This window comes from Esox lucius, chromosome 18 (genome assembly GCF_011004845.1).
Source record: "Esox lucius isolate fEsoLuc1 chromosome 18, fEsoLuc1.pri, whole genome shotgun sequence".
Lineage (NCBI taxonomy): Eukaryota > Metazoa > Chordata > Actinopteri > Esociformes > Esocidae > Esox > Esox lucius.
This window is the reverse complement of record NC_047586.1, coordinates 13,894,185-13,915,703: the sequence shown is the minus strand read 5'-3', so window position 1 is coordinate 13,915,703 and position 21,519 is coordinate 13,894,185. Positions and strand designations below refer to the sequence as shown.

Genomic DNA, 21,519 nt, shown 5'->3' with positions numbered 1-21,519 from the left:
AAAGCGTTTTCATCAAAAACATACATTTTTCCATTTGAAAAAACATAAATAATCTTTCGGTGTGACAATTAAGTGGGCTGTCATACGGACACAGGTTCATGTACCTCAGGCAGCCTGGTTCCAAAACAAACCCAATCAACTTCCACTTGGTGTATAACATAGGTCCCTCCCTAAACTGAAATGTATTGCTCAGTCTAAAATTAAAATCCAACTAGTCAGTGACAGCTGTATGGAGTTTGTGACAGTATAATGTGTATGTCCAGGGATTTCTTAAGATCATGTACAATATCTGCTTTCTAAATACTCTTGTGTGCCTTTTGCGAGTTACGGAATAATTCATAGATGTTTTATTTGAAGACCTGTCCCCTGGCCCTTTGGGATCAGAATGTCTTAATACAAATTGTGTATCCAAGACCCTGTTAATCATATTGGCGGATGGTTGATATCTAAGGATGCAGAAAATGTCTGATGAATTTAAGCACTTAATTTTTTTCAGTGATTTGGAGTGTAATCATTATCTCTAACACACATCTGGCATTAAGGTAAAGATAAAACTGGACTATGATCCCCATTCAATCTTATCATTTTCAAACCACAAAATGATAAGGTTGAAGCCTGGATGAATTATTACAACAAAATGACTATGTCCACATACACAGCAGGTGTTTTTCGGGAACACTGAGGTTTGAATGCCTGTGAAGGAGGGAACTACAAACAGTCCTGTCAAGAACATCTGTGTGTTTGAATGAGTCAGCTATGGGAGGTAGATCTTGCCTGACACTGTGCATTTGCTGTAGACAAAAAGCTGATTCTTGTTATCTTACAAAGACAATGAACACATTCAATGGTGTTGTTGTGACTCAATACCATTGTTAAGATTGATTGAATCCCAAGAGTGAATGAAACTGCAAGATATCAAATGAAAATGGAAGATATCAAATATAAATATAGGTCTAAATGTTAATAATAAAGAGCGTGGTGGGGTTAAGAAAGAAAATACCACATACTACAACCATAAATGTTCATAATGAGTGCTTATTTTAGTTTGTTATTTTCTGTTAAATAATCTGATAGAGATTTCTAAAGATAGAGATATCTTTCACACATGAAGCAATGAAGATGTTCACAAAACTCCCAACTCAAGGATTATGCAATATTGACATCCAGTGGTGGGGAAAGACATGCTGATGGATGTGACAGGAAATGTGATAGTTGTTACAAGATGGCACCAGGAGGAGGCAGTGTTGTTGTAGAGTACATTGTTAGAGATACAAAATGTAAGAAATAGCTATTAATGGTTTTATTTCAAATAAAAGGTTAACCAAAACAAATTTAATATTCATCAGATTTTTACGTGTGAAACTAAAGGATAGTCAATCGGATTTCCTGAATAAATTATTTTGAATAGACTAATACGATTCTGTCACACTATAAATCATAACTTATAAATATGTTTTTTAACAATAGTATATTCATGAAGGTTTGTTAAACAGTCCATCTGCGTACTTGGTAAGAAAAGCAGAAAATAGCTATGCAGGACATGTCCCTGCATAGTCAAAGTAAGGGTGGTCATTTTGTTCCCCAACCATTTTTACTGTCTCATCTGTTGTCATGCTGAATCTTAGGTAAGCTTTCTCATTCTGTCTTTCATTCCAGGAGGACCTGAGCCTTTGGAGTGGCCTCCTAGCTAAGAAGGAAATGTTGTATATATGTCCTCTAAGAGGCAGTTGTTAAATCAATACAATTGAAGTAGTCGAGCTCATTTTGTCCATCCATTTGTGCACCCCATTCAATTCTCCTTATATCGGAATGATTTGGGAAATTTTCCCTTTACTTAAGTTGTCTTGAACAATATATTTGTCTTGGGTCTTTTGACCAGCCGTTAAAAAGATACTTGTCTTTCGACTAGTCCGTTAACAAGATACTACAAACATCAATTAGGGCAACCCTTCTCAAAGTCTCACTGGTGAAGCTGGTTCATCACCTGCAGAACATCTTCTAGTATGGATGGTCCCAAGTTAAAGTTAAGGGTGAAGGATACATCTTCATCAATCACTGAATGGGTCTCATCTGGAGGACAAGGAGACTTTTGGGGGACGCTATTCAGCTCGGATCCATCCGTCTTCATCGTTAACCCTCCGTCCTGGTTCTTTTCCTCCTCCCCTTGGTGAAACCCATCGTGGTCCTCCACATCCATAGCATCCAGGAAGGGCAGGGAGTGGTACTTCTTGTGCCTGGACACCTGGGGAAGGCTTCTGGCTTTCGCAGCCTGTCCATCCATCTGTTCTGGGTTCAGGAGGCATAGCGGCTTGGGTGGGGGGTGCTCACTGGGGGAGATGATGGGGTAGAGGTCCTGGTGGCATTGTGAGCGCTGGAGGAAAAGGCTACCGGTCCGCTGAAAAGCTGTGAGGTTGCCAAAGGCATCACCGCTGGCTTCCAATCCAATGTGGGAGAGGTGTCGGAAGTCATCCAGCGGGCGGCTGATCATGTTGACTGACAACGTCTCACGGCGCTTCTGCCCACGGGACCAGCGCTTGGCCGGTGATTTGACGTACAGGGCAGTCTTAAGAGGCATGTGGGAATGAATCGTCTGTTAATTACTTGAACCCCAGAAGATGGAGGAAAGAGGTCAGTCAGTTAGAGGGTCTGGATGACCTTCTGGCCACTCTGAAAATGTGAGGACAAAGAATGAGGACTAGATGAACACAACTCACTTGGCATGATCCACATCTCCAAAAACATGGAGGAGGCTGTGGATTGTCTCCATACAGCTATAATGGGATCATATCGCTGTTCAACACAAATGTATCATCTTTGTTAAATGGTGTTAATGGGGGTCTTGCAAACCAATGCAATTTTAGATTCCACTGACCTCAATTTTACAAACTTGGGTAAATTAGGCATGGTATAGCCCTAGCATTTACATAATTTGTGGGGGACAAAATATTTGCTGTTGCCTTGTTTTATATACATTTATTTGATTCTTTTCAATTGTTTTTTCCTTAAGTTTTCCCTTCATAGTGTCAATTATGAAAACCTTTGCCACAGTTGTTCTGATCTAGATAACTGGATTCTTAAGATGGATACCTAGCATAGAGTATGATAACTGGATTCTTCAGATGAATACCAAGCATAGTGTATGCACATGTAACGATGACTGAATGATAAAGGAACCAGCTTTTCTTGTACACATGTGAAGTCATTCCAACTTCACATAAAAAAGCTTGGTGCACAAACAATTATGACCTTTATCTAGTAAGAATCAATATATAATTATGAAAATAATAATAGTAATAATAACTTCACTTAGATAAAGTACAAACAAATAAACAAAGACAGAAGTAATACATCACAATCATACCCTAAAATCTATTCTAAAAGAAACTGAGCCAGTAAAAAGAAGCTATAAGTAAGATGTGGTTACAATGTCTGGTGCCTGTTACAAGCCAAGATGGAGCATTTTGAATCAATTGCAGATAATGGATGATACAAATTGCTTTACAAAGACTAAGTAGACAGTAATCTAGGTATGAATGAATAGAGGTTTTTATAACTTTCTCCAGATCACTGACTGATAGTAATGGCCATTCGAGGCTTCATTAGCGTTATTTTAGCAACAGGATATTATGCTGGCAGCACTCAGATTTTCTTTATTACAGTAAAAGCCATCATTGAAGTGTAAAAGGCAATATATTTAACAATCTATTCTGTGAAAAAGAACAGACAGAAATAACATTGGAACGGACATTAAACATAAAATGTACAGATTAGATTGTTAAATATATATCCGTACATATTTCAATCATGGCTTTTATTTTGAAAATGAAAATCTGAGTTAGCACTGCAGGCATAATATCCTGCTTCTAGAAGAACGGTAATGAAGCCTGGACTGGCCATCACTACTGACTGAAATAATAGATGATGACTTCAGCTATCTTCATTAAATGATAAAAACACAACTGGATTTTTAAACACTGTTTGATCAAGTTGCAATGAATCTTGAATGTTTGCCTGCATATTGTTCAAAAGTAAGTATTGAAAGTTTACCATCCGGAAGAAGGCCATCTGGAAGAAGTCTAGATTCTTAGTATTCACATCTTTCCATATGTTTACTGTGTGAAGAAGAACCCATGACTCTTAAACACAGACAATGTATAGATTATCAGCTCACCTGTGTATCTGGAGTGAGTCTGATAGAAGTGACAAATCGTTGATCCCTCCCCTTGACTCGATCCTCTCTCAGGTAGTCCTCTATTTACAATAAACTCTGGAATAGATAGATCACCTCTTATTGTGCAGGTGTTATAGAGGAGCGGTGGGTGACGCCCATCTGTCAATGTTAAGAATTGTTACATGTACAGTACACCTCAAAATGATCTGTGATAATCACATTGCATTGTGGTTGTCACTGGCATCACATGAGTCATTGGGTATGTCTAAATAGAACCAAACTGAAATTGAAAATACCCAAGAGCTGTTTGTTAGAGGGGCCTGTAGTTTTCTATAAACAACCGTTAAGAACATATGAGACAGAATTAAAGAAACTTAAGTCTGGAAGATGAACATAGGAGGAAATGTTGTTCTAAAACCATACAGACACAGCTTGTGCCATGCCAGGTTTATGATTAATCTGTGGTAAACATAAAAGTTAAAATGTCTTGGTCTGTATGGAATGGATATTGTGGAATTTTATACTGTTTTGAATACTGTCACAGTAGCCTATTGTATGCTATCAGTCAACCCGTATTGCACAGGTCCAAAAACCCATCTTATCACAAGGAGGAATTCCAACAGTTAATGTATCTGTTAAAAGCCAAGCATGACAGGAATGTTTCAACACAGTACCTCTGTTTGCACAATCCCTTCTACACCCAGACACACGATGTTCAACTTGTCATTACAGTCCTGATGATGAATTACAGAATCTAACACAGCTCTCAGTACAAAGCCATTACAAACACTGACCCAGAGAATTTAATATCATACAGTTTAAATATATAAATAAATATTAATAAATGTATGTCATCTTTGGTATTTGTCTCTCACCATAGCTGATTCCTGAAATCTACCTTTCCTTTTTATCTATTTCCCTCCATTCATTTTCCCTCCAAATTTGCATTAAAACAACATCTAAAAAACATGTATATAGTAATAGCATGTATATTACTGGAAGTCATTGTGGAGCTTGTAAGCTGCTTGGAGGTCTTATGAGCCTAATTGGCAGCAAATTCATAGCTTTAATAAATAAAACTGTTGAAAACCTTGAGAGAATATAAATCAATTAAATGTATTTTATGAAGCCCTTTTCATATCATTAGTTGTCACAAAGTGCTTTTACAGATCCTTATCCTGAAAACCAAAGAGTAAACAACAACAAGAACTTTCTCACATTGGCCAGAAAAAGTCCCTATTAGGGTCGAAACTTTGGAAGAAACCTAGTGAGGAGCTAGAATCTGAGGGGTGGCCAGTCCTTGCTTGTCACATTAGATAAGGACTTGTTACAGGATCAGTTTGATTTAATATGCAAAGAAACCCTCAATCTAACTTCAAATAATAATCTCACTGAAGACTATCAATGAAAAACAACCAAAATTGGAACATTGGAACTACTTTTAACTGATCCTAGTCCATTATGGTGAAGCACTACTTTAATGTGGGCTCTGATGTCCTTGATCAGTGAGTAGGTTTAGGGTTTGATTTTCAGAGAATGGCAACATGGGAAGATTAGTTTCAGTGAGGGGGACATACCTAGATTTTATTATATACCAGGGTATTTTATCTTTTAATGTGTGGTAGAAGACTATTGAATTCAGACTGGTGAACAGATTTCCTTAACATACTTCTCCTGTTAGAAATATTCTACCATATAAGGACTGTCCAAATTCTACATGTTTTGTGTCCTCTGGAGCATGTCAAAGGTAATGACAAACGTCAAATGAATCTGAAGCTTGTGAAAAATGCACAAATCATAACCTGTGGCAGACACTCCCAGATTGAACATGACAGACCAGCTTTAGCCAATAGAAAATGTCATTCACCAAATAAGATCTGTAGTCCACATATGTCAGGCATGGCATGTGACTCATCAGGCGGGTTGTGTAAGCAAACAACTTCTATTCTGTATTCTGTATTTTACAACAAGCAAACAACCAATAATAAAAACTATTTTGCCAGTGAACCCTAAACCAATCAAGCATGAAGAATAAACATCTTCAAAATACACTCCAATACAAAGTGGAAGTAGATTGGAACATTTGCAATCCTAATGAAAAGGCTACCTCAGGTTTTAAGAATATTTCTGCATTATGAGAAAACTCACCATAAACCTTAACAGGAAATAATAGAATGTTGCAACTTCCACAGACATACCTAGTAATAAACAGCATATAATGAGATAATATTTGACCCCCCAAAAAACTGGGGTAACTTTTGTGCGCTTTTCATGAGGTTTTAATAACTAGATGACTAAGGTTTAGGGTGGTCCAGCAGCCTAAGCAGCATAGATTTTAATCGTGCCGCTGCTCTTTTAGCAATAACATTGTCATCTTTTACCACTTTCCTGTGATATAGTATATGCCTGAAATTGTTAAAACTTAAATCTTAAAAATAAAAAATGTAAATACATTACACCAAATGTGCAACATAGGATTTCTCACAACAAACAATTTAGTAGAGGAAGTTCTCGAAAGATTATTCGGCCATAAATGTGTGGTCTACAGTGTAAAAAAGCTTAGTTTATTATGTTCTTTCCCACCACTCTAATTAAAAAATAGCTGACTTTTTAGGAAGAAAACTTAAACCACCCTGTTAACAATACCTCATATTCCCCAGAGCACATGTAACGTGTGTAACACTAGTTCTATGAATCAAGCACCATGTTTCAATACACTGAGATATATTGTATAGTCTATATGCATATATGGTCTATATGCATATATGGTCTATATGCATATATGGTCTATATGCATATATGGTCTATATATATATATATATATATATATATATATATATAGGAACGTTTTATGGATACACTGAATCAGGGATGTATTACTATGAGACACATTTTAGAGATTGCTACATCTTAGTCATTCCCCCCTGGACAAGTAAGAGTGAAAGGAAGCGTGTCGTGATGGCGCATTGTTGTTTTTAAGGTTACAGCTCTTATATTTTAAACGTATGTCACCAGCGGGTGTAATAGTTCACCTGTCTAATTAAGTTAGCTAGCTAGCGAAGCGATATCTTTTTTCACGGGCATTCTGAAACGATTTCTAGTCTTCACAGGCAGCCGTACTACCACCACACACGTACGTCACCGGCGCACGATGCAAGTATCATGTTTTGACAGCTACGGCGAGTACGATAAACGTTGCTAACTACCTAACGGTGCTTTCTAGAATACTTTTTAAACAACGTATGCAATAATTGATAAGCGAAGAAAAATATGTTCGTTAATTGGTGTTTTTAATTTTTAGCTACCTAACCTTATAACCCCGGCTTGATTGGAAAAGCGTTTATTTTCCCGACTAGTATTCCCTATATCTGCTAACCGTTAGATAATTTCGAAATTGCAAAAGTTAACATTAGGGGTGTAACGTTAATAATCACTACGATATGCGACCCGTGTCGCTGCTTCGAGACTGACGGAAAGTTATTGCAGTTCATTAACTAGCTAATAAAATTTTCTTTTCAATAAACAACGGCTATTGTATGACAACGCATTCGTTAAACAATTACCTGTGGTAAGTTAGCATATCATGAAGCCGATAGGGAGAAATGGGATGATAGGACTGTGTATAGGAGCAACGGCGGGTGTAGGCCTGGTTACATTCATTATCTACAAAGAAGTGAGTAGAAGAAGATCTAAAACATTAGTACTCCAGACCAACACCCCAGAGTACTTGATAGACAGTCCAAATGGAACACTCTCACAGACTGGGCCAGTTGAAGAACAAGGTAAGTGGTAAAATAATTGCTGCTGGGATTGTGAGAGAAGCTGAGACAAAATATGCATTTGTGTGTGTTTTGCTATAGACCAGTATGCTTGTCAATGTGCAATTGTGTGGTGTTTTTCCAGGTATCTGTCGTTGTGGTATAACGATTATGGCCGCCTTTGCAGCGCTATGTGTCTACATACATCTAGTTGCATCAATTCTGTCTCCATTTGTACCTCCAGAGGCGGTGGTCAGGCAGCAGACCCTGGCTGGGGTGGAGGCGATGATGCAGGGCCTGTCCCTGGAACAGCAGGTGGAGCTCAGAAATCGTCTGGATGAGGTGCTGACCTGTGTATCTTCCCTTCGCTTCGAGGTGGCTGAGCTGAGGACCGGCCTGCAGGACATCGCCCAGCAGATTATCCAGGATGTCAAGTCAGTGGTGGGGGGGTTGGGGGTGACCGCATGGGTGCACCAGGAGTCAATGAATCTAGGTTCTATCTTGTCATGTCTTCTCTTGGGCCCTGATGGACGCTCCTCTGCCACTGTGTGTAGGAAGGGTGTTGAGGAGAGCCAGAGAGCGCGCAGGCGAAGGCACATGGTCAGCCACCGGGAACGCACCGACTCAATGAGCTCCAGCTCCATCTACTTCTCCGCCAGTCAGGGCAACGCCAGCATGTATGGAGGGGAAACCAGCGAGGGAGGGTGAGACCAGCATTGACTACAACCGCAGCACGGGATAGATGTTACATTTAAGTCCTTTAGCAAATGCACTTATCCAGAGCCACTTAAATGACCAACTGCTAAATCTACCTGCCGGCCCCAAGCGGCAGCATTGGACGAGCATGAGGATAGGGCTGATTCAGTAGTGACCTGACCTGTCTGCCTGTCCTCACTGTCTCAGCTACTCCACCGCCAATGCTGAGTCGGACTACACAGACCGAGACACGGATAGGGAGACGGACAAGGAGGTGGAAGGAGAGCCTGAGGAGGAATCGGAGGAGGACCAAAGCTGTGCCACAATCCTGACTCTGCGCCAGGAGGACTCCCAGGAGGAGGAAGACGAACCACAGGAAGAAGACGAGGACAAAGAGGAGGTGCTGGAGGTAATGGCTGAGGTGCCCAGTGGAGAATTGGCACTGCTCCTGGCCCAGAGTGATATTCTCCATACGGGGGATGACAAGCTGAAGGCAGAGGGCTTTCGTCTGCTGCTCGCCAACAAGCAAGAGGTCAGTCAATGGGAAAGGGTCTGAGAATATTTATCCCTACATGTATAGTTGTACGCTAAATTGTTGTTTAGCTAAGCTTAGCTATCTCTCAAATATTTATTTTCTCAGTATGGCGACAGCAATGAGTTTCTATGGCGACTGGCCCGTGCCTACAGTGATATGTATGATTCCACTGAGGACAAGCAGGAAAAGAAGTTGTATGCCGAGCAAGGTAAAGAAGACATTGGATTTTGAAGTGAAATATCAATTTAATTTACTGTGAGATTTGTTTGGGCCGATTTTACTGGTGACACTCCACAGGTCGTGAGGAAGCAGAGTTTGCACTGAAGAAGAATGGCCTGAATGCCGAATGTCACAAGTGGTAGGTCACTGAAAAACAGACAGATGTGCTGACCCGTATGCAAAGAACCCATAATCCCAGTCTAACCACCCTCTGTTTCCTAATGTCTTTTCACAGGTTTGCTGTTCTCACTGCCCTCACCTCCCAATATGAGAGTATGCATGGCAAACTGAAAAGCAGTCACATCCTTAAGGTACAGTCTGTGCTTCTTACTCTGTTCTGTATTATATTGGAATTATGTAAGTCCTCAGATGGTAGTCTTCTCTTTATTTTAGAAAGCACTTGGTTCCAGGCACTGAATACATTTTAAAAGGTAACCCATGAAAATGTGACTTAGTGCATCCACACACAAATATCTTCTCTTTACTCTAGGAGCACTTAGACCAAGCGATCGCCCATAGGGACGATGACCCACTGTGTTTCTATCTACTGGGGCGCTGGTGTTATGATGTAAGCAGAACAACCAACTTGTCTATTTAGCCAGTGTCTTGTCTTTGTCATTCTGCACTCCAAATATAACCAGTCCTGTGGTAAATAATTTGTTCCTGTGGTCTCCCGGCCCTTCTCTGTAGGTTTCCACTCTAGACTGGCTGGAGAGGAAGGCTGCAGCAGCCCTGTATGACAAACCACCGATGTCTACTCTCCACGACGCCCTGGAAAACTTCTTGAAGGTACATGATTAATTACCCAACCCCAAATAGACTCCTAGCCCTTCTCCATTATATATGTATACATTTTCTAAATTAATTCTATTTGTTGTAGCTGGTTTTAATCCAACTTGTCCACTGTGTTTGATTTAAGGCAGAGGAGCTGAACCCAGGATTCTCCAAGACAGTAAGACTTTACATCGCCATGGTATGGAAAAACAATTATGTATCCAAGAAGTCATTTAAAATGTGGATTTCTTGTAACTACTGTCAAGGTTCATTTTTCTGATATTCTGATTTCCCTCTCGGTGCTTTGATTTGTAGTGTCATAAGGAGCTAGGGAATTTGTCAGAAGCCAAAAACTGGGCCAAGTTGGCTTTGAAGATGGCTAGGGACTCAACTGAGGTAAGTAGATACAGTATACAGAACAACTAAAATAATGTAAAAATAAAAAGATATAAATCCAATAGAAAAATCGAATTTCAAATACTGTGGGACGCATGTATTGATAGGAATATGGGATTCAGGAAATGCATTTGTCAGAAAGCAGCTTGTATGTTTTATTTTTAAAGGAGCATTGTGAGACCAGCGTTTTAAGATTAAGGGTCTTTTACATCTAATTCCAATCATTGGTAGCAGAAAACTAAAATGAGTGTCAACTAAAGGAAGCATATGCTTTAGGAGTGATCAGAGTGAAATACATTGCCCTCCAGAATTATTGGCACCCTTGTTAAATAATGTGGAAAAAATGTCATTGTTATTGACAAACTGGATCTTACACTCAATAAAACTTTAGTTCACTCTCGCATTAAGCACTTTGTGCACCATCCCTTTGCCACGATGTCAGCTCTGAGTCTTCTATAATGTTCCATGAGGTGGGAGAACACCCAATGGCTGTTTTTACGCCAAACCCACTTCCTGGTTTCTCTTGCAAAAAAGCTACATTTGAGTCTTTTCAGAACATAGAACTTGGTTCTAATCAAGGTTACAATGACATTTGGCAAACTCCAGGCGCATATGTAAGTTTTTTTTGGTGACAGAAGACGCTATTGAAAACCCAGGGCAAAATACACATCCTCTTTCAGGCAGGTTCATTATAGATACAGTTGTTTTACATTTCTTAATTACTGGCTGAATTGTCAAGATTATTTTCAGCCCAGTAGCTATCTTTTTATAGCCATTGACTGATTTGTGAAGGTCAACTAAGGTTTTTTTCATGGGTTGGACTTGCCCATGTTGACGGATGATTGAAGGGAGTTTAGCCTGTGTGTTATCTCATTCATACCGTGGTGGAACTGAATGTCATGGGTACATCCAGCATACATCAGTTAGATTTCGTTTATAAGATTGACTGGGGGTGGCAATGATTGAGGCTTCCATGTTTGTGAATAGAATATATATATATATTTTTTTTTTTTTCTCTAAACAGTTTTCAGTAAATTTAAGGACAGATTCGTATGAAATTTTGAGTGTAATATCAAGCTGATAAACAATATTGACATGCCAAAAATTCTGGATGGCACTGTATCTACCGGAGTGGAGGTTACTGTTAGAGTGGCAGATTTCCCGAAAGTGAGCTTTGATAAAGAGGGCATGTACCTGAACATGACTTATAAATAAGTTGGTACCAGTGAGTCTGCTGCTGAATGTTATTTTGAGGGCAAAAAAGAAATTAAAAGGATGAACATGGAAGCTATTTAAGACGCATAGGGGATTATATTTTCTTGTCTCATTGATAATGAACTGATATTTTCAAATATCGGTGGATTCCCTAATGTGGAAATTTGGATGCATAGATTAGGTTATTTGGCGTTAGTCGATGTGGTGAACAAGGAAATGAAATGCTTTTTTTCCCTCTCAGAAGTACAGAATGGTTCTCAAATAGATGGGTATATTTTATATCTAACTGCTTTTATGTTTTCTAGGATGAGAATAGTGCAAAATTGGAGGCGGAACTGGGAGCCTTGATTGACAAAACAGACCTCTCCCTCTCCGATGGAGACAAATAAGATGGGGCACACTGAATGCTACTGAATGGACATTGGCTAACAATTTCACTGATCACAGGTCACCCAATCCAATGTGTGCTATATATAACTAACGTGACTTGTCCCCTCCTTCCTCTGTGCACCAGGAAGATATACACTTCATTGCCAGTTTGCTAGGTACACCCATTGAAGAAATGTTCCCCCTCCCATGCCTTCAGTATAGCCTGAATGTTTTTGGGGCGTACAGTAGATTCCACAAAGTGTCTGAAGAGTTCCACCAGGATGTTGGTTATTGCTGGTTTAGGTCTGGAGATGGCGCAGGCTATTCAAGTATGCCGAACCAGGATTTGTGGGACCAGTTGATGTTTTTCCATTCCTTAGCTGCCTGCTGATTACATGGCCACTTTGTGTCTCTTGTTGTTTTTAGCAGAATATAGTAGCGACTAGCATAAATATCTGCTGCAATAGACCATCTGTGACGAGCACCAACGAGTTTGGTGGCCCGAGGTGCCGTTCTGCACAATGATGTGAGATATTCCAACTGCCACAGGCTATCATACCACACTGATTCTGTTTGCTTAATCAAACAGTAATTTAATTCCTTGATGCCTGTTTGCCTGCTTTAAATACAAGAATGTCTGTTTATGTATTCACTGTCTGTTGCTGCAATCCATTTTTTGTTTTTTTTGAATGGGGCGTTGTACCTAGTAAACTGGCCAATGAATGTTTCTGTTTAGTATTAGTCACTGAATCTTTTGTTTTTGTTATAGGGAAGTATTCCTCTTTAAAATCAGAATAGTCTATCCTTTCAGACATTAACATTTATTAATATGCTATCAGTTTTCAGTGAGAACACATAGCATATTTACTTTTGAAGAGTCTTCTAGTGTTGTTTTGTGGATGGTTACTTAGATTTGAGTAATTCCTTCTTTGATTCCCTCTTGTTTAGATGGTTTAGTAATGCCATGTATCCATATTGTTAAATCATTTCCCACAATATCAGTTAATAGCCTCAAAGATCATGTAGATGTAATTATTTGTGTGATGTGAAGTGAAATTGTTTCAATGAACCAAGCATAAGCCCATTATAGAGGTGTTTTAAAAGAAGCATGGACCCTTTCTGACTTTTACTTAAAAGAAATGTGACTGAAGATGTTAACCTTCAGTTTCTTGCTGCCTTTGATTTTCGTTTTGAGGAAATGTTTACAGTTGACCATCTCTTTTTAAGTTGTTGTTAAATGTTAATTTATCTTGGCACGCATTGGATATTTATACTTCTGTTTGCTGTTATCAGTAGGATCACATTTCAACATATTCCAATTGAATCCTTTAAAATGGATTTCATGTTAAGAGATATTCTGATTCAGCAGTTAAACGTATTCTTTGTGTTACCCTGTATGAAACTGGCATTGTGACTCCCTGGAGTGAGACCACTAATACCAATACCACATTAATAAAATGTAAAATATTTGTGTATTCATGGAGAGCATTTTATTTATTATACACTAATAAAAATCAAATTATGGACACCCTTGATGACTGTCCATTAATCATGACATTTTATTAGTTGGAGCTCACATTTAACTATAATATGTATTATACATGGAATTGTCACTTTTCTCTTTTTTTAACACAAGAAAAAAAAGTATCTAACAAAAAAAACTGTGTTTGTTATTCTGTCCATTGAATAAATGAATACAGAGAAAAAAAAATAATGAAACAATAGATTAAGGCTGTGGAAGTACTCAATATGAATGGTCAAGGATCCCACTGTTTCCACCAATCTCATAAAACATCAAAAAGATTGGGTGTTGTTATCCTCACAAAGACGTGTTTTGCATTCAATTATACTTTAGTTACGTATCAAGGCTGCCAATAATTTAATACAACTCGATAATTCCACTATCTTACCGTAAATCTGTTACGTTCCAAAAGGAAACATTTGGAAGTGGTGAAGGATGCTTACTAAGTAACACAGTTTAGACGCCAAACTTCTGAAGATGTTGAGTTCTTGACATTCTGAGTGGTTTCATACAATCGTTGAACACTGCAGCAGACAAATGGTTTTCTAATTTAGGCTCCAATGTGGCCTCACAGCCCTCCACCGCTGCCAGCTGACACAGGGGAAGAACTGCTCATGCACATTACATGAAGTGAGTGAAATTCACCCATTCACCAGCAAACAGGCTGCTGAACTTAAGTAAAAAGTCTAACATTGCGCAACTAACGGTTTTAAACAACACTGAAAAAGTGCCACAGCAGTGTTTTTCCAACTCGGGTTTAGTTTGAGTTGACACATTTGTTTAGATATATATAAAAGGAGACAGGGTATCCTAATAAAACAATTTTAATCCAATGCATTATATATTTATATAGAAGCTATAGTTCTGGAATGGACAAACCAATAGAAGACATGTTGTAGTTTCAAGGGTGTCAAACCTAGTTAAGTGGGGCAGGCATGCACATTTATTCAGTCAAGCATCTGCTCTTAAAGCAACACATGTAATTGTTCTATTGACTGGATGTCAAATCCAAACATGGTGGTGACCCCAAGACAAGCAGCTGCTGCCCTTACAGGGGCTAATGACTATCCTAATAAATACTAATTATTAAAATGCAATGCTGGTGAAGAACCAGACACCCTTGAAATACACAAGTCAGAAAAGTACAACCAAACATGAATATTCAAAATAATAAAGCCACAGAAGACAGAAGATTGAATAAAATAACAAAACAATAATATTTGTCCTTTTGTTGGTGAAATCAATTCCACACATTTCTGTGAAGCTGAGCTCCCTCTGTTTCTCAAAGCTTCTAGGCCCATCCAAAACAGTATACAGCAGTGGTAGGTAACTCTGGTCCTGGAATAACAAAAACCCTTCTGTTTTTCCATCTACTTCAAGCCAGGGACTAATTTAGCCCTGGGATACCAGGTGAGTGCTACGAAATAGCAGGTAGACCCAAAAAAACAGAAGCGCTTCAGCTCTTCCAGACAAAAGTTGCCCACCTCTGGTATACAGTGTAAGCCTAAGAATGTGAATCACTGTTTACGGCATCCGCATCATTCTCCATGACAAGTACTCCATAGTGTAGAAATGTGTTTCCCCCTCAGGAAAGGGATTGTGCAAAATCCTATTTCTCAAACAAGTCATGACCAGCATCTCTCCCCATCAGCCAATCTTCTTTAGCTCTTATCCCAGGGTCGTTCGCGCACACAAACAAACAAGAGCTGCCATTGTGCAAGTTGATGGTGGCGGGTGAGAGACACTGCCACATGACATACTGCCACGCTCTCACTTCCTGGCACGGTGCCATCAGAGCTCAATCCTTGGCGTCGCCCACCCCGTCTGGGTTGATGGCAAACATGGCTTCAGACTCCGGAAGGCAGGGCGAGTCATAGATTTTGCAGATCCTCGTCTCCCCACGACCTTTCCTCAAGTACAGTCTGAAAAAATAAAAAGGCATTATATCCATCTGTAGTTAACCAGGGCCTTAGTAAGTGGATCAAATTAGAATTATTTGGTTTGACTAGAAGTGTGTCCTGGCCGTCAACATAACCGGACGTCAGCAGCCTAGATTATTTTTTCTAGGCTACCTTGACTTACTACAAATTAAACAGAAATGGAGGTTGAGGGAAAAAAAATACAAAACATGTGTTATCAAGTTCTGAAAGAATATACATCTGCTCTGGTAAATGCAAAGGTCAAATTTGATCTGATAGGCTGACACGCTCTCCTCCGCGTGCCACAGACTGTACATTTGTCCGTCCGGTAGCGGAACGCCATAGCGTGAATAGGAAGTACATTGTAGTGACATACGTTGTAATGTGAACAAGGCTTTAAGTTAAGGATGGTTGTTCTGCCAACTCATAAAAGTTAGCAAAGGGGTCCCTCACCGCGTGGTGGAGGCGTGTGCCATGATGTTGCCTCCGATGGGCTTTTTAGGGTCTGCAGAGAACATGGCGGCTCCATCCACCTGGGCCACCACCTGATTGGTTATCACCACAGCAACACCAAACTGCGACGAGGCAAGAGGAAAATGCGGGCGTTACGAACATTTCACGAAGAGTTGCGGACACGCACAACACTGGGTCTACAAAGAGGGAATGTTGCCAACAGAAACACATTGGAATAGACCAAACTGAGAGAAAGAGATTTAAGTAGTTTGGCAACCTGACAAAAGCCCTTTCATTCAAATTCTGGCCTCACCTCGTCTGCTAGCCTCAGCAGCATTCTCAGAAAGCGTCCCAAGTGGCCTTGCCGTGCAGAGAGCTCTCCCCGCCCAGAGTAATCAGTCCTATAGAGGGCCATGGCACTGTCCACTATCAGCAGGGCGTACCTGAAAGAAAACCGGCCATGTGATTAGAGACCTGCAGCGGTGCAGGCTGAGTGAGCAGAAAGGTACTTTACCAGGATTCCCTCTGGTCTAGTGCCTTTATTCCTGATGACCCCAAAACAACACTATCAACACGAAAGGAAAGTAAGGAATAAGATGAATGGAAATACATTTGTGGGGTCAGAAACTTTGGGAATAAGGAGGAGGGAGGGGAATGGGCCCGACCTGGACTCTGCCATCATGGCTGACGCTTGGTAAAGGAGCTGGGTCTGGTGGTCTGTGTTGAAAGCCCTGGCATAGGCTACGTTGTCCAAAACATCACTCCCAACAAGTCCGTACCTGAACCAAAAAAATTATAATTCAGAACAGTACATTTCACTGCATGTGCATTATGGCAGATTCAGTAGTTTATTGCTATTGACTCGGTACATTAAAGCACTCACCGCTCTGCCACAGCCAGTAACCTCTCTGGCCTGAAGGTGCCCTCTGTGTCAATGTACATGGCTTTGCCCTCTCCACCACCCTGGTCAATAGGCAACTGGGGGGGGTTAGACCAAACACTAAATTAATGTCATGGAGGGGCTGCTGTCATATGAGATTGGGATGATACATTACTGTAAGTAACCAAGTTTGCATTTATTAGTGCAGAAATGTACCTGACATGTGACAGCAAGGGTGTGGCACAGTTGTGTCTTCCCTGTCCGGAACTCTCCAAACATCTCTGTGATGGAGCCGGTCTCTATCCCACCTGAGGGACACACAGCACTTTTCACGAACACAGACACTGACTAGTACGAAAAGTGTAATTGAATGTGTGCCCAGTCGTGGGAACGGTTCTGAAATCAAGCCCAGCCTCACCCTGTAGCAGCTTATCAAGCTCTTTGGACCCGGTGGAGATCTGGATGATTTCAGCTCGCCGTTGGTGGAACTCGGTTGCTGTGGTGAAACCCATGGGCACTAATTTGGCAGCTTCAGCCTGTAAGTGTTAAAGTGAAGGCAGAGGAAGATCAGGCAAGACTCATACTAGCGGGCCTTACCTCAGCGGTGGGCAACCCAAAATGAGAAGAAAGATCTATTCAGGGCCCGGCATATGAAGGTGAGCCTACCAGGACTTTGTCTGCCTTGGCCTCACTGATCCCTTTGATGTTGAGCAGCTCCTTCTTCGGAGCATAGGCCACGGCCTCGATGGTGTGGAAGCCTGCGTCCTCCAACTTCTTTATGTCACCGGCACTGATACCACATTGCTTTGTGGGAGGCATACATTAAAATTATGGATTGAATGTGAATATGCCATGTTATAGATCAATTCTTCCTAGGACACAGAGGCATAGCTTTAGGCATCAGCCAAACGCTGATGGCTCATAGTGTACTAAGAAAAATAAGTGGGCGCAAAAAATGCTTCAACAACTACCTCCAGTCTACTCAGTGGCTGAGGTCCAAAACTCTCCTCCTCCTCAACCTCTGCCTCCACCCGGGCCTCACTCCTCATAGCCATCTTGATTTATAGATAGGAGAAGAATGCCTGTCAAAGGGGGGAGATTACAATACACAGGTGCAAGAGTTAAGGCCCAAATACCAAATAACTTTTTTTGCGGGGTCTTTGGCTGTATCCATCAGAAAACCTCTCACATTTAACAATTCAGCCAAGCCAAATCATGACTCGTAATCTGGGTTGTACATACACCTGGTGGTATTTAAAATATACCAATTGGATGGCCGTATCTGAAACATTTCATGCTAGCAGAGGACTGAGCTTGAGGTACGTTTAACTCTGTTACATATATCAGACTGGGCTGAAACATAGCAGGTGTACAGCAGGCAATTTCCATCACTTCCCAGAGTAGTAGCTAAACAAAGTTTAAACCAAGGTTCAGTCAATGTCTCGCAAGATAATTTAATATGTAGGCTATTCTATATCAACCCAATATATCAGTATATAATATTTTAGGCGGAATGATAAATATTATTTTTAGATGAAGAACTTAACAGCTGGTATCCCTAGGTTATGATTTACAGAAAATAAATGTGGAAGTGAAGTTCCTTAACTCATTCGACTGGTTGGGTACCTGCAAGCTGAATCTGACTCAAAATCCAAAAAGCCAACTCCGCTTGGCAAAAACTTTTCTCTTCCACTTATTTTTTTTAGCTGATTAATCCAAAAATATTAACTTTGTGAACAGGCAAGAGTCATAACACATGCATACAATCACAAATTAAACATTATCCTCACAACATTAACTCTACCCACAAAGCCATCTCCTTCACAGAGTTAAACCGGTCCTACGTACGCTTCGACAGGGACAACAAAGAGCCAGCGTTTAAAGCTGAACTCCCCGAAACGACCCCCCACCCCCTCAGACTATCGTCTGCACTGAGCAGGATGAATGCACGCAAGGCTGCTAGTCCTGATGGTGTCCCCGGGCGTGAGCTCAGAGCATGTGCTGGGCAGCTGGCCGAGGTCTTGGATGACATTTTCAACCGGTCACTGGCCCAGGCGGTTGTCCCAACGTGCTTCAAGACCACAACCACTGTGCCAGTGCCGAAGCAGTCGACAGCGTGTAGCCTGAATGACTTTGGACCTGTCACACTCACCCCCACAATCATGAAGTGCTACAAAAGTCTAGTCCTGGCCCACCTTAAGTCCTGCCTTGCCTACCGGTTGAACAGGTCTACAGAGGACACCATCTCCACAGCTTTACACTCTACCCTGACCCACCAGGACAAAACCAACACCTAAGTGAGAATGTTATTCATAGACTTCAACTCAGCATTCAACACGGTCATCCCCACTAGGCTAGTCAACAAACTCCATGACTTGGGGATCAGCCCCTCTCTCTGCAACTGGACTTTGGACATCCTATAAGACAAACCCCAGTCTGTTAGTTTAGACTACTTCACCTCCTCCACCCTGATCCTGAACACTGGTGTTCCACAAGGCTGTGTGCTGAGCCCACTCCTGTACTTCCTCCTCCCGCGACTGTGTTCCTGTACACAGTTCCAACACCATTTTCAAGGTTGCAGACGACACCTCAGTGGTAGGCCTGATCAGTGACATTGACGAGTCAGCCTACAGTGAGGTCAAGCACCTGGTGGCATGTTGTGCTGACAACCTGGCCCTCAACGCAAAAAAAAAACAAGGAGCTCATTGTGGATTACAGGAAGTCTACGGGCTGCAGTCATCGACGGCACTGAGGCGGAACGTGTGTCCAGCTTCAAATTCCTGGGTGTACACATTTCCGAGGACCTCTCCTGGACCCACAACACCTCAGCCCTGGTCAAATAGGCGCAGCAGCGCCTGTATTTTTTGAGGAGGCTGAAGAAAGCCCACCTGTTGTCCAAGATCCTTGTGAACTTTTACAGCTGCACAATCGAGAGCACTCTGACATATCGAGCCACAGTGTGGTTTAGCGGTTGCTCCATAGCCGACTGGAAGGCCCGGCAACGGGGGGTGAAAACCTGCACCAGCATGCTCAGGAACAGATGCTTCCCATCTACTGTGCCCTGCTTAACTCTGTGACCAAGAGTACTCTGTGAACCATCACTAACCACACCCCCCCACCGCCTCCCAGGGACCTTGTTGCACTACTCCCTTTGTACTACTCTGACACTGCCTTGTGTCTGATAATGGAAGTTTTCAGTTGTTACAGGTACATGTCTACCTCTGGAACCTCACTGCTGCCATCCCTGCATTTCAGTTGCACATACTACTTTACTCCTTCAATTTGCTTCGATTGCACATCTAGAATGTCATTTAGAATTGGCATTTGTACCCACACAACTATTATTCCACTTGTTACATACAAGTATTTAGTATAGTGCAAGTTTTCCACCCTCCTCGATTTGCCTTAATTGCACATTTAGTATTGCCATTTGTACTGCAATTGCCTTCATTGCACATCTATACATTCCACTTGTAATATACATATACTTAATACTTTTAAATGTACTGCCCTCTTCTATTTGCACTTCTGGTTAGATGCTAACTGCATTTCGTTGTACTGTACTTGTACTGTTCAATGAGAATAAAGATGAATCTAACCTAAAAACCGAATCCAATTTTATCGTGACATGTTTTTGTTCTCATTGGAATTCATTTTAAAACAAATTCATAAGATAATTCTGGTCGCTAACAACAGATATGTTTTTACAATAAGCTACACATTGGGAAATTGCAGTTCCTTGCAAGCTAATTAGCCACGGATTAGCTACACAGTCAGTGAATGGGAGTAGCTTGTCATGTTAGTTAACTGATACAGTACTAGCTTTTACATTTAGGTATTTACTGTAGCTAGTAGCCATCAAACTAACGTTCATAGTTTGCTTTACTTTTCACAACAAAAAAAGGCATGTGCCGTTTAATACTGGATTTGGACATTAACATAAAATACTTTATTACGGGCAATTGTATAATACAGTAACTATTTGAAACTTTAACTAGCTAGCTTGCTAGCTCTTCAACTGTATGATTTGGCATGCCCGTGACTTCTTTTGTGTAATTCTACTCAGGTAATTGGGTAAACCAAATGTTTTACACGACATACCAACATGTTTACTCAAGTTCAGGTTAACTCAATGTATGTTATAGAATTTATCCTATGTTATAATAACAACATCCACTTACCTACAGTTTATCGTACTCGAAATAAAATCTCCCGCTCGCAACTCAACGTACTTGTTACGTAATCCCGTTAGCCCTTCCCTCGAGCGCTGCTATTGGACATTACCGGAATAATTTATGATTTATTCCGCATCTTCCCCAAAAAACCCTGCAACTACACAATAGGGAAGTAAACACAATGTATTGAGCTGTAACACTACGTCGCCAATACATTTGATATTGATACTCAACAAATCAAAGAACATGAAAAGAGACAATCAGGACACCAATTAATAGTATTGAGATGTGACGATTACCATACACTACATGTAGATGTGCACTACCCTTTAGAAGTTTGGGGTCACTAAGAAATGACCTTGTTTTCGAAAGAAACCCCCCATTAAAATAACATAAAACTGATCAGAAATACAGTGTAGACCTTGTTAATGTTTGAA

General features: G+C 40.8%; 3 protein-coding genes across 5 annotated transcripts; 1 reads left to right on the top strand and 2 right to left on the bottom strand.

The window, feature by feature from the left end:
- Positions 1-1,172: 1,172 nt before the first annotated feature.
- Positions 1,173-4,262, bottom strand: LOC105017610 (cdc42 effector protein 3-like). Of its 2 annotated transcripts, none has more exons than XM_010882320.3 (2): positions 4,172-4,262; positions 1,173-2,667 (listed from the first exon to the last, which is right to left on the bottom strand). In XM_010882320.3, exon 2 carries the CDS (start codon positions 2,573-2,575, stop codon positions 1,961-1,963), a length of 615 nt encoding a protein of 204 aa, XP_010880622.1. In that variant the 5' UTR covers positions 2,576-2,667; positions 4,172-4,262; the 3' UTR covers positions 1,173-1,960. The 2 variants fall into 2 exon arrangements, with proteins under 2 accessions (XP_010880622.1, XP_010880623.1); XM_010882321.3 differs by lacking the exon at positions 4,172-4,262 and adding an exon at positions 4,048-4,165.
- Positions 4,263-7,064: 2,802 nt separating this feature from the next.
- Positions 7,065-13,666, top strand: rmdn3 (regulator of microtubule dynamics 3). The gene is made up of 12 exons (XM_010882319.4): positions 7,065-7,953; positions 8,174-8,363; positions 8,484-8,633; positions 8,833-9,157; positions 9,266-9,368; positions 9,458-9,518; positions 9,615-9,690; positions 9,870-9,947; positions 10,070-10,168; positions 10,299-10,352; positions 10,469-10,549; positions 12,070-13,666. The coding sequence occupies exons 1-12, from the start codon at positions 7,755-7,757 to the stop codon at positions 12,151-12,153; spliced, it is 1,500 nt and encodes a 499-aa protein (XP_010880621.1). The 5' UTR covers positions 7,065-7,754; the 3' UTR covers positions 12,154-13,666.
- Positions 13,667-14,394: 728 nt separating this feature from the next.
- Positions 14,395-21,189, bottom strand: rad51 (RAD51 recombinase). Of its 2 annotated transcripts, none has more exons than XM_010882318.3 (10): positions 21,089-21,189; positions 17,879-17,989; positions 17,574-17,711; positions 17,326-17,443; positions 17,124-17,215; positions 16,911-17,005; positions 16,693-16,806; positions 16,341-16,470; positions 16,028-16,149; positions 14,395-15,577 (listed from the first exon to the last, which is right to left on the bottom strand). In XM_010882318.3, the coding sequence occupies exons 2-10, from the start codon at positions 17,960-17,962 to the stop codon at positions 15,454-15,456; spliced, it is 1,017 nt and encodes a 338-aa protein (XP_010880620.1). In that variant the 5' UTR covers positions 17,963-17,989; positions 21,089-21,189; the 3' UTR covers positions 14,395-15,453. The 2 variants fall into 2 exon arrangements, with proteins under 2 accessions (XP_010880620.1, XP_019911950.1); XM_020056391.2 differs by having other exon boundaries at positions 21,093-21,111.
- Between the last annotated feature and the right edge of the window lie 330 nt (positions 21,190-21,519).

Coding starts and splice junctions, on each gene's coding strand:
- rmdn3 (XM_010882319.4), top strand. CDS start 7,755: ATGAAGCCGATAGGGAGAAATGGGATGATAGGACTGTGTATAGGAGCA. Junction 9,158..9,265: donor TGCTCGCCAACAAGCAAGAG/GTCAGTCAATGG, acceptor TTATTTTCTCAG/TATGGCGACAGCAATGAGTT. Junction 9,519..9,614: donor AATGCCGAATGTCACAAGTG/GTAGGTCACTGA, acceptor GTCTTTTCACAG/GTTTGCTGTTCTCACTGCCC.
- LOC105017610 (XM_010882320.3), bottom strand. CDS start 2,575: ATGCCTCTTAAGACTGCCCTGTACGTCAAATCACCGGCCAAGCGCTGG.
- rad51 (XM_010882318.3), bottom strand. CDS start 17,962: ATGGCTATGAGGAGTGAGGCCCGGGTGGAGGCAGAGGTTGAGGAGGAG. Junction 17,444..17,573: donor CCAAGGCAGACAAAGTCCTG/GTAGGCTCACCT, acceptor TAACACTTACAG/GCTGAAGCTGCCAAATTAGT. Junction 16,471..16,692: donor GCCATGATGGCAGAGTCCAG/GTCGGGCCCATT, acceptor GTTTTCTTTCAG/GTACGCCCTGCTGATAGTGG.